At 39.6% G+C, this 12,681-nt stretch overlaps 1 protein-coding gene across 1 annotated transcript in view; it reads left to right on the top strand.

Annotated features, from left to right (window-relative positions):
- The first annotated feature begins 1,670 nt into the window (after positions 1-1,670).
- ISL2 (ISL LIM homeobox 2) overlaps positions 1,671-12,681 on the top strand; it is a 33,254-nt gene continuing 22,243 nt past the window's right edge. The window contains exons 1-3 of the mRNA XM_044283397.1: positions 1,671-1,781; positions 2,485-2,674; positions 6,020-6,210. Coding sequence (XP_044139332.1) covers positions 1,724-1,781; positions 2,485-2,674; positions 6,020-6,210 — 439 coding nt within the window. The 5' untranslated portion in view covers positions 1,671-1,723. The remainder of the gene's footprint in view (positions 1,782-2,484; positions 2,675-6,019; positions 6,211-12,681) is intronic.

Genomic DNA, 12,681 nt, shown 5'->3' with positions numbered 1-12,681 from the left:
GATAGATAGATAGATGAATAGATAATAGATATGAGATAGATAGATAGATAGATAGATAGATAGATGAATAGATAATAGATATGAGATAGATAGATAGATAGATAGATAGATAGATAGATAGATAGATAGATGAATAGATAATAGATATGAGATAGATAGATAGATAGATAGATGAATAGATAATAGATATGAGATAGATAGATAGATATGAGATAGATAGATTAATAGATAATAGATAGATAGATAGATAGATAGATAGATAGATGAATAGATAATAGATATGAGATAGATAGATAGATGAATAGATAATAGATATGAGATAGATAGATTAATAGATAATAGATAGATAGATAGATAGATAGATAGATAAATAGATAATAGATATGAGATAGATAGATAGATAGATAGATAGATAGATGAATAGATAATAGATATGAGATAGATGAATAGATAATAGATAGATAGATAGATGAATAGATAATAGATATGAGATAGATAGATAGATAGATAAATAGATAATAGATAGATAGATAGATAGATAGAGATAATTAATAGGTAGATAGTGTGTGTGTGTGTGGGGGGGGGGTTATTCACTTACATTTGCTATTAATAACATACGAGGAGTCAAGGACATTTCTTTAGACACTGATGATGTGTGATGAGGAAGGCCTGTGTCCTGTATGACTGGTGTGACCCAGCATTGTGTGTAGGGGGCACTGTCATCACCACTGTTACATGAGGTGCAGGGGGCGCCATAGAGCACAGCCTGGTGAACAGGAGTCATTAGTCTGCCTGTAGCATTCCATCATATAACATACCTCACAACTTTTTAAAAATCGCAAAGAGGGGCAGTATATGCTGGCACACATTGCGGCAGTTTTTTTCGCGCTATGCCTCTGACTCCGCCCAAAGCATACTTACTGACTCCGCCCAAAGCATACTTACTGACTCCGCCCAAAGCATACTTACTGACTCCGTCACAAATGCGGCAGGTGAGTGTAAGTTCCTTTATTTTTAAAGCATGTGGAGACCCTGGGACCATTTTTTTTTTTGGGCGTTTCAATATTCATTTAAATATTCGCACAGAAATCAGCAGATTATAGAAAAAAAACCTCCAAATTTCACCAAATAATAAAGTTCTGGTCTAATATACAGGTAGAAACCGTCCAGATAGTTTAGTGAGGAGCAATTTACTAAATGTATAAACGCACATTTATATATTCATTCCCCAAGTCAAAAAGAGGGACATTGGAGGATCAAAGAGGCACAGAGGGACTCGGGTCCAAAAGAGAGGCACTTAGTAGGTCTGCCCAATGTCTTCAGCCATTAGCTGGGCGCCCAGTGATGGAGCAGTGGATACCGACATTACATGGATTATATGCCTGTGCCCGGCCAGAAACGCAGGGTCTGTATGGTGTTGCAGCAGGAGCTCAGCCTGGCATGTACCGTCCATACTACAGACAGGGTGGGCAGATACACCATTAGGAATGTATATTACGACCCCTTTCCTCCACAGCAGTGGTCCCTGCCTCAGGAGCCATGCTGCCAGAGCCCCGCCCCCTCACCGCCCGCCTCCGCCACAGTCATCCCAGAGCCCGGGGCCGTGCTCGTGACGTCATGCAGCGTGCGTGGGGCACTCCAGTCTCCAGAGCTGGCAGCTGGGAGCAGGATCCTGCAGCTCGGGCTCCCTGTCCTGCTGCCCCAGCATCCTCCTCCTCATCCTATGGTGGACCTCATCCTGCCCTACCCGCTCCTGGCTGCCATGGGGGATCAGCCCAAGAGTAAGTTCACCGGCCGGCGCAAACTTTCCTTCTTCTCTCTAGTCAGTGAGGGGCAGCAGGAGTCCTGTCATCTACTATCTCTCTGCTTCTTCTATTCCATGATGTCCACATAGAGATGAGATAGATATCAGATAGATAGATAGATATTATATTAGATATAATACATAGATGATAGATAATTATATTAGATGTTATATTAGATATAATAGATAGATAGAGATTAGCCTCACGGATATAATATATTCCTAAAGAGAACAGGAGACAATCATTGTACAATGTCATTTATATGTGGAATATAGTGTCTAGACTAGATAGATAGTAGATAGATAATAGATTCCAAGATACAATATAAAGATATATTAGTTCATAGATAGATAATACATATATCAATGTATGTAGAGATAAAACATTAGCTACATAAGAGATGGATAAACAGAGTGTATGGATGATGGATCTGTGCTATGTATGGATGATGGTAGCTGGCCCAGTTGGTGGATGGATGATGTATGGATGATGATAGCTATAGGTGGCTGGCCCAGTTGGTGGGTGGATGATGAGAGCTGGCCCAGTTGGTGGGTGGATGATGAGAGCTGGCCCAGTTGGTGGGTGGATGATGAGAGCTGGCCCAGTTGGTGGATGGATGATGAGAGCTGGGGGTCGGTGTGCGGTGCTGTGACGCTGACAGCTGTCGTGTCCCCGGCAGAGAAGCCAGGCCTGGCGGTGTGTGTGGGCTGCGGGAGTCACATCCTGGACCAGTACATCCTGCGGGTGTCCCCGGACCTGGAGTGGCACGCTGCCTGCCTGAAGTGTGCGGAGTGCAGCCAGTACCTGGACGAGAACTGCACCTGCTTCGTGCGGGACGGCAAGACCTACTGCAAGCGGGACTACATCAGGTGCGTGACCGACTGCTACTCTCATCATCAGGAGGTAGGATGGGAGTCATCCCCTCATCACCTTGTGTCTCTAGAGCTTGCCATGTGCATGGGGCTGATCACTTTATATATGTACACCTATGTATGATGGCGGGATGTGACTGCTGGAAAGAGCTGAAGAAATAATAATGCTGTATATTTATGTGACATGGGATCCTGGCCTGGGTACATGGCAGCAGGGTGTGACATTATGTGACATGGCTGGCACTGCATGGATCAGTCAGATTTCCTATACTGTGCAGATATTTCCACCCAGTGCTGTGTACAGGCAGAATCTGCTGGTAACCCCACACTGCCCAGTGCTCCCAGCAGGCGGCTACTGGGATCCGGACAGTCTTTATTCGGGTCATTGTGTTCTAAATAACACTATAGTTATAGCTACACAGACTGTCTGGAACTTAATAATAATAATAATGCAACATTACAATTATTATCATTATTATTATTATTATTCTTACTGCCACGTTTCCGCTGTTATTCCACGTGTAACCCTCCATCCAGGTCACATCATACAGTATTACGGATCTTCCCCGTGTCTGTATGGGACGCGGAGCAGCAGCCGGACTTCCTTATTCAGTGGACGCCGTGTGAACAGCGTTCTAGCAGAATGAGGCAGCACATAGGGAGGGAAACGCCGGAAGTTTAAGGAAGGAGAGGATTGCACTTGGGATATTATGTTTACAATAAAGGAAGAATAGAAAAAAAGGAGAAATCTGAATGATGGTAATAATATGTAGGAATCTCGTGGAGAAGAGCTGGACATAAAGGACGGATGGGGGGAATGGTCTGCTCGGTGTCATATTGTCTGTGTATTAGGAGATCACAGGGATGAAGGAGCAGTTATTACATACCATGTGAACATAACAGGACATAACCCGGCATGCAGGAGCTCAGGCAAATCTGTATGTCCACTCTATCTGCACAGTATATATATATATATATATATATATATATATATATATACACGTGGGAAATAGTGGATTATGTGGGGTGTATATATGTATTCTCTGAAGGGTGCAGGGTTCTTTTTTTTTTCTCTGAAATTATAGAAACGCACAGATAGATGGATGATAGATAATAGATAGATAAATAACAGATAATTATGATGATAATAGACAGAGAATACATAGATTATAGATGAAGATATATGAGATCGGTAGATAGATATATAATATATATATCAGATAGATAGATATAGGATAGATATGTAAGATAGATAGATAAATAGATATTAGAGAGATAAATAGGTAGATAAATCGATAGATAATAGCTAGCAAGACAGATAGATAATAGATAAATAATAGATAGCTAATAGACTGTTAAATATTAGATAATAGACAGATGATGACAGATTAGATAGATATGGGGTATATAGATAATTAATAGATAGATATGATGTATATAGATAATTAATAGATATGAGGTATATAGATAATTAATAGATAGATATGATGTATATAGATAATTAATAGATAGATAGATAGATAGATAGATATGATGTATATAGATAATTAATAGATAGATATGAGGTATATAGATAATTAATAGATAGATCGATAGATATGATGTATATAGATAATTAATAGATATATAGATATGAGGTATATAGATAATTAATGGATAGATATGAGGTATATAGATAATTGATAGATATTCCAAATACATACTTATAAGGAATTTATATTGTGAGCTCCACTGGGAACAGTGATGATACTGTCTGTGACCGCTGCAGAACATGTTGGCGATATATATATATATATATGTGTGTGTGTGTGTATATATATATATATATATATATATATATATCGTCATTTAGTTCGTTTTGTATTTATGTATGGAATCATTATTCACATGCTGTCGGTGGCTTGAATTAAATATTATGGCATAAATCCAGGTTCCTGCAGTGTCAGAGGTTGGTCTCTTCTGGGAACTCTAGCTGTAGCAGGAGGATTAGAAGGAGGCTTAGGTGACAAGTGATGATTACTTGGGGGGTAGGATAGAGCACAGGAAATATACAAAATATAATATTCATCTAAAGCTATAAGTTATGTCGAAAAATTCTAAAAATCCCCAGAAAAAAAGGCCGGAAGTAATGTCATTTGATAGGAGCTGCATGGGATGGAGACTGTCAGCGTCCATGTAAGCTATCATATCACTGTGTATCATGTTTGGATTACATTTTTGCTGGACAGTATTGATGGGTTTATATCTGATCAGATAAATGACAGCACAGAACAAATATCAGCCCCAGGAAATCGCAGAGCAGGTCAGATAGTAAATTACCGGCACACACCACATTCTGTGAATTTCCTCTTCCTTCAGATTTCACTCCAGCGCCTCTGATTTTCTTGTTCTTCTATTTCTGATTGATCTCTGTCCCATCTCATAAGTGTGATGCAGTGGGTATATTGCATCGTGGATGTGTGAGATGAATGCAGCATTACATGTCTGTGAGCCATAGAAGTATGTATTATCCTGGAGATGAGGCTGTATTCGTGCCATATGAACTGATATGCAGATCGATTCCATTGATTTGTCAAACTGATGACAAAACGCAGTGTGAGCCAGCATTCATCCCTTCATCGGATCTTCTAGATGTGCTGAGCAATGCCGCACTGCTTGCCTTTTCTGGATTTTTTTTTTTTTTTTTTTTGCAGGGCAAGTGGCATTAAAATAAAATGAATCTAGAATCTAAAAATATAGACAAAAACACAGAAAGTGACCAAATAAAATAATAAATAAATAAAAATAAAAAATAAATAAAAATAAGGTCAAAACAGATGTAAAAAAATAATTTAATATATGCATAAAATGAATGTACATTGGTGCAGTTCACACGGTCTCAGCGGTTTCACATTTATTCTCTCTCTCTCTATATATATATAAATAAAAAACCTCCATTGTGATTCTGTTCTTAAAATACGTCCAGACATCATGTATACCATAATGAGATGATAGATTTGACTAAACACACATATTATTACAGATATGAGACGTGTGCATACACAGAATTAGCACAGACCAGATGAGAGCGATCTCCTGACTATTCTCAATAATATATGACAATTTATTAGACAGGTTTAAAATTATTTTCTTCGAATATTTTTTTCATGATATATATATATATATATATATATATATATATATATATATACATATATATATATATATATATATATAAAATAAAAAAATAAAATATTAATCAGGAGATATATTTTGGGATTTTACTGTGTTTGGAAAATGATTCTGATTATAAAACAATAATAATGACTAACTGATCGGGTGTTTTCTTTGATTCTTGCCCAGGTTGTTCAGCACCCGGTGCCCCAGGTGCCAGGGCACACTGCCTCGCTCCGAGCTGGTAATGAGGGTCGGAGAACGAGTCTACCACACCGATTGCTTCCGATGTTCGATCTGTAGTCGACGACTCCTTCCAGGAGAAGAAATCAGCCTTCGAGACCAGGAGCTATTGTGCGCGGCAGACCATAACATTCCAGGTAGGAAGAGCTGTGCGTCCAGCCCGCCAGGTCTATCTCCTAGAGACACATTCACACCTGGGCCAGCACATGCGGCTGCCAATCCTTACGCCTCATCCACGATCTGCCCCCTCCTTTTAGCTCGTGCTACCATCATTGTTTCATTGCTGTGTATGATGGAATCTGTTATTTCTTTGTTCTGTGTGCGAATTTCATTGTAGAAAGTGTTGGTGACACGTAGATATAGCATGCGGACGCGATAATTATATTTAAACCTAAGGATAATGATTTAACTAAACATTATCTTAAAGGGGCTCTCTAACAAAGACAACCTTTGTCCATATGCAGCTGCCCCGCTCCGGAGGACTCCAGCAGTCCTTGTATTGAATGGTGGGCCATTCATCTGAATGGCCGGCATGTAATACTACATCTCCCCTGCAGTGGCCGCTGCAGGAGAAATGCATGGCTGGCTTCTCCCAACGTGAGCTGCTTGTCCAGAGGCCAGAAGCACTTGAGTCTGCTGATTACCCAGCAGTCCTGTTTTGTCTCTGATGAGAAAACCCCTTTAATTAAATGTTCCTCTATTTTTTTTATTCTCAGAGACTATTAAAAATGTGCTATAGTTAAAACCAATAATGGACTCATGTTTACCCCCCTAAAATGTTATCTTATGGTTATATATGCTGTGTCCTGCTGTGTAGACCTTTTACAGGTTTGTGTGTGTGTGTGTGTGTGTGTGTGTGTATATATATATATATATATATATATATATTCATTCTCTTTCAAACAATGATACTTGAATCCTATTCATCTCTTCCTGACCAAGTGATTCTTTTATTTTGTTGTTTTTGTTTTTAGCTCCCTGCCTTCCCAGAGCTATAATTGTTTTTTATTTTTCCGATCAAATAGACATATGAGGACTTGTTTTTGGCACGATAATTTGTACTTTCCAGCCTTGCTTTAATTTAATATTGCATACACAATGTAGGGAAAAGCTGGGGGAAAAATTACAAATGGGGTAGAATTAAAAAAACAAAACAAACCCCCCCCCCCTCAATTTTGCTGTAGCTTTATAGGTTTCGTTTTTATGGTGTTCCTTATCCCTATATCACATTTTTATAGTTTTTCTTGTGTTTTAATACATGAAAAAATTGGAAATTTTTCTTTTTTTCTTTGCATTGCCATATTCTGACCCCCCATAACTTTTTTATATTTACAGCTATGTGAGGACTTTATTTTTTTTATTTTTTTTTTGGGGGGGGGGGGCATCTTCTAGTTTTTATTGGTACCATTTAGGATGTGTATGACTTTTTGCTCACTTTTTATTCCATTTTTCGAGAGGCGAAGCAACAGAAAAAAAACCTGCCATTTTTATTTATTTATTTTTCTGTTATGGCATTCACCGTATGTGATAAACATTTTTATATCTATATACTATGGGCATTTTGGAACATGGCATCCCTGTTCTCTCTGTCACATCAATTTTTATCACATATTAAGGGTGGGTTCACACTAGCGTTAGGGATTCCGTTATTGCTTTCCGTTATAACATGGTTCTAACGGAAAATAATGGAATGCCCAGACAGAATGCAAAATGGAAGCCTTTAACAGGCATTCCGTTTGCTTTCCGTCCTAATAGAAGCCTATGGGAAAGCATAACGGAACCGTCGGTTATGTCGACAGGACTTTGTTTTTTGTCTTGCATAACAGGACCCAGGCGGATCCATTTTGATTCCCATAGACTTCTATTAGGACGGAGAGCAAACGGAATGCCTTTTAAAGTCTTTCGTTTTGCATTCCGTCATAATACAAGTCTATGGGCAGAAGAACGGATCCGTCCTTCCGTCTTATGGATTCCGTTATTTTCCGTTATAAACATGTTATAACGGAAAGCCAGAAAAGGATACCTAACGCTAGTGTGAACCCACCCTAACCTATATTTGTGTATTCTATGTGTTTTCTTTCTGGATGTAATTATTTAAAGTCACTTCATGTATTCCGCTTTGTTGGGTCTTTTAAAGGGAATGTGTCATCAGAAAATGACCTATTGTTGAAATCATGTTTTTATTTTACACACATCTTTTTTTTTTTAAAACACAGTTTTATTCAGGGAAAATACAGTACATCAAAAGTTCTTGTCATTGGCAATATACATCCCATGTAAATGTCATCATATACACTCCAGAAACCACAAACAAAAAATCAGGTAATATATTGCAATAATCGCCAAGCAAGTATATCCCTTATTGTCATTTTTCTCCCCTTCCCCCAAATAACTAATTTCCCCAACCCGAAACAAGACAGACAAAACTATCGGTCATAACCTCATCATTAAAGGTACTTGCGCAGACATAATTTATTGGTCACTATCTACAGGTGAGTAACTCCCTTGAATCTTAACCTCCTAAAGAGACTCATGTTCGTATCTCTAGCTACCCTAACGCCCCTTTAATTTGTTCCTCTAAATACCACTTGGTGTGGCAGAACGGTTTTACACACATCTTTTAAGAACATTTGGTGATTTTATTTTTAATTTGCCATAGAGATTGATCAGTTTTGAGGTCTGGCTCACCTTTTTCTTAACCCCGCCACCCTTTTTTTCTTTTTTTTTTTCCCCTTTCTTTATCTTCTTGGATTTCTTTTTGTTGACTTTCAGTCTTTAATCTGCTTATGATCTTTGTAGATTTTGTTATATTCTGTAATTTTTTTCTGTCATTGTAGATTTTGTTATATTCTGTCATTTTTTAACTTATTAGGTCCTGTGAGACCCTTTATTTTTTATTTCTCTTTGTAACATTCATACAATGTTAGTAAATATTAATTAAAGATACATTTTCCATGTCACTAACTATAAAAAAAATAATAAAAAATTAACATTGGCCACTAGTCCCAAAATATTTTAAGATTTCCTGTTTTTTTTTAGAGCAGCTACATGGGCCATAGACACAATGGTCTGATGGAGACCCCATTGATTTCTAAGGGAGAGATTTCTAGACATGCTCTAGTCCAGGCATCCTCAAACTGCGGCCCTCCAGCTGTTGTAAAACTACAACTCCCACAATGCCCTGCTGTAGGCGGATACCTGTAGGCTGTTCGGTCATGCTGGGAGTTGTAGTTTTGCAACAGCTGGAGGGCCGCAGTTTGAGGATGCCTGCTCTAGTCTATGACATGTGCAGAGGTCAGGAGGGAGCTGATAAGCTGTGATATCACCTATTGTGAATGGCAGATCCTGTGTTATCTATATAGAGGTATTACTTGTTATTGTAATTCTGCCTGTGGTGATAATGGCTACTGAAAAGTTACCTGTACAGAACAGGAAATCATGCCCTACTATAAGACCTAGTGGCCAATGTGAAAATTGCAGGATTATATACATTTTTTAAATATAGATAGTGACATGGAAAATTTAATAACAACCTCACCAAAAATTCAAATTCTTACCATAAAAATGTGGTTTAAACAATACGTCAATACACATTCTCTTTAAAAGGCCAAATAAAGGAGGAAATTAAAGGAAACCTGTCATCAACTTTATGCTGATCTCACTGAGGGCAGCATAAAATAGTGACAGAAATGCTGATTTCAGTGGGGTAACTCATGAGCTAAAAGTAAGTGGTTGCCGAGAACCAGCATCATAATCATTGCAGCCCAGGCCTGGAAAAGAGTCAGATCTACCTGAGAAGAGTCCTGGTTATTCCTAATCTCCTGCTCTCTCACCCGTCTGCTGATGGTTGGCAGTTCTCTCCTAGAGAGAAAGGGAGAAAACTAGGTAGAAGACTGTCAGTCACCAGCAGGTGGGTAGGAGAGCAGGAAGTCATGAGTAACCAGGACTCTTCTCAGGTGGCCATGACTCTTTTCAAGGCCTGGGATGCAATGATTATGATGCTGGTTCTCGGCAACCACCTACTTTTAGCTGATGTTTGACACACTGCTGACATCAGCATTTCTGTCACTACTGTATACTGCCCTCACTACGGTCAGCATAAAGTTGATGACAGGTTTCCCTTAAAGAGCCAGTACAGGAAGAATTAAATCCAGAAAGAAAATATATAGAATATACTAATATAAGCTGTTAATATGTGATAAAAATTGATGATAGTGTCCCTTTAAATCGCCAAGTTAAAGAAAGAACAGGAATGTGTTTAACCCCTTCCAGACATTGGGTGTACATGTATATCCTGATGTCAGGTCTTTAATAATGGTGCCCGCTCAGGAGCACAGCAGACATCTGGTGGCAGAGTCCACGGGCAGTGGCAATAACACAGGCGATAGCCTTGCTTTAATTTCTCTGTCAGACCATTCACTGCGATTAGAGAGAGAGACCCCCTGTAGTGACACTTCACTCATTATGCTGATAAGTGCAATCTGAATGGGCACACAGTAATCTGACCATAATGGCGCCGATCACATGGTTTAATAAAGTGATCACTTTCTTACCTCTCCACGGTGCATCCTCTTCTGCATAGGCACTGGATTGGTCAATCTACTGTCCGCCACCTGTGCAGTAGCTGTGGACGGGTACAAAAGCAATTGTGTGATTAAACCATGTGAATTGTGGGTCCCATGGGCACAGCAGTGGGATGGCAGCCGGGGACCTTGTGACAACCAGCCCAGGTGAGCTAAAAGGTACATGTCTGATTACTGTGGCACAGCATGGACTTGTGTGCCCATTCAGCTTGAATTCTTTTAACCCCTTTTTGCACCTGGGCGTAACTGTATGTCCAGGTAAGCACTAACTTTGCATACCTGGGCATCTAGTTATGCCCGAACTCCTAACAGGTGCTGTAACACAAGGAAGTCATGGATAGCAGAGACTTGGAAGGTGCTGACAAGGGGCCAATCAGATTGGTCCCTTGCCAGCAATCGCTCTGATTGGCTAGTCTGTACAAACTAGTCAATCAGTGCGTAATTCGGTGAAAAAGCTGGATGCAGGTTCTGACCTTTACAGTCCCTGTTTGCAAAGATCAGACCCTGTAAGTGTCAGATCCCCCTGTGGGCCTCCCGCTGCTCCCTTTGTGCCTACTGCTGCCTCTACCTGCTGCCCCCTTAGTGCTGCCTGCCACCCGCTGACCCCTTTATGCACCTTGGCTCTGGACATTATAGAATGGTGATAGTGGCGGTTCAGGAACTGAGCGAGGGTCAGTTTACACTCTACTGCAATGGCCAAAATCAGTGCTGGCACAGATCCCCACCTTTTAACCCTTTACATGACACTACTACATGTAAGAGATGTACGCAAGCCTGCCAGGCCCTGCCAGAGCCACGGTCTGATCAGGCCAAATGTCAATTTAAAACTGACAGTATTGTACACCGCAATAGGTGTCTATTGCAGTGTACTGTACAGCCATCAAGCCCACTGAATCTTCAAGAAAAATAAATAAAAAGAAAAAAATAAAGAAAAGTGAAAAAGAAAAATTCTATTAAAAAAAAGAATCACGTTACTTAAACCAACATGGTGAAGAACATAACTAAAGAAAGATTAAAAAACAATGACGGAATTGCCACCTCAGTCACCTCACCTCCCCCAAAAATGGTATAAAAAGCGATCAAACTGTCATGTATACCTCAAAATTGTAATAATAAAAATTACAGCTCATCCTACAAAAAACAAGCCCTCACACAGCTACATTGACTAAAAAATAAAAAAGTTATGGGTCTTAGATATGGCAATGCAAAAAAAATATAGATTTCTAAGAAAAAGTGATTTTGTGATCTAAAAGTCATAAAACATAAAAAAAAAACAATATAAATTTGCCAAAATTGTATTAACCCACAGAATAAAGTTATCATATCAAATATACCACATGGAGAACCCCATAACAAAATAAAAATAAACACTAACCGAATTGCAATTTTATTTCCTAAAAAATGAAATAAAAAAGTAATTTGTACCCAAAAATGGTGCCCATAAAAACTACAGTTCATCCTGTAAAAAATGAGCCCTCACACAGCTCAGTCAAATAAAAATAAAAAGCTACAGCTTTCATAAATATTTCATAAAATTCCATGTTAGAAAATGCAGATGCCACTACTTTCGTTTTGAACTCCACCGTCTGCCCATACAGCACTTTAAAGGGACTCTGTCACCAGTTTCTAACCCCCTCTTTTAAAAATATTGTTCTGTCTATGGAGCCCTTGTGATTACTAAGGTGTTGTTGTAAGATAAATCTGCTGGCTCGTTTTGATAAAAAAAAACTTTTATCTAACCTGTCAGTCATATAGTTAATGTGCCCAGGGCGTTTCTCATGGTCTGAAGATGCCGCCCGCCGCCGCCGTTGGTGCCCAGCTCCTCCTCCGCTCTCGTCAGCGCCGCCTGAAAATCAAGAAATACGCCTCCGGCTCTCCCTCACTCCCCCCTCCTTTTTTTCTAAGATCCCGCGCGTCCGGCAGTGTTCGCGTTATCGGGAGGTTGAGCGAAGTGCTCGCGCATGCGCACTTCGCTCAATGAGGCTGAACCGAAAAGTCCGCACGGGCGCATCAGGCACAGGCCTG

This window comes from Bufo gargarizans, chromosome 2, assembly GCF_014858855.1.
Source record: "Bufo gargarizans isolate SCDJY-AF-19 chromosome 2, ASM1485885v1, whole genome shotgun sequence".
NCBI lineage: Eukaryota > Metazoa > Chordata > Amphibia > Anura > Bufonidae > Bufo > Bufo gargarizans.
The sequence above is the reverse complement of the archived record's forward strand: the minus strand, read 5'-3'. Positions and strand labels throughout refer to the sequence as shown.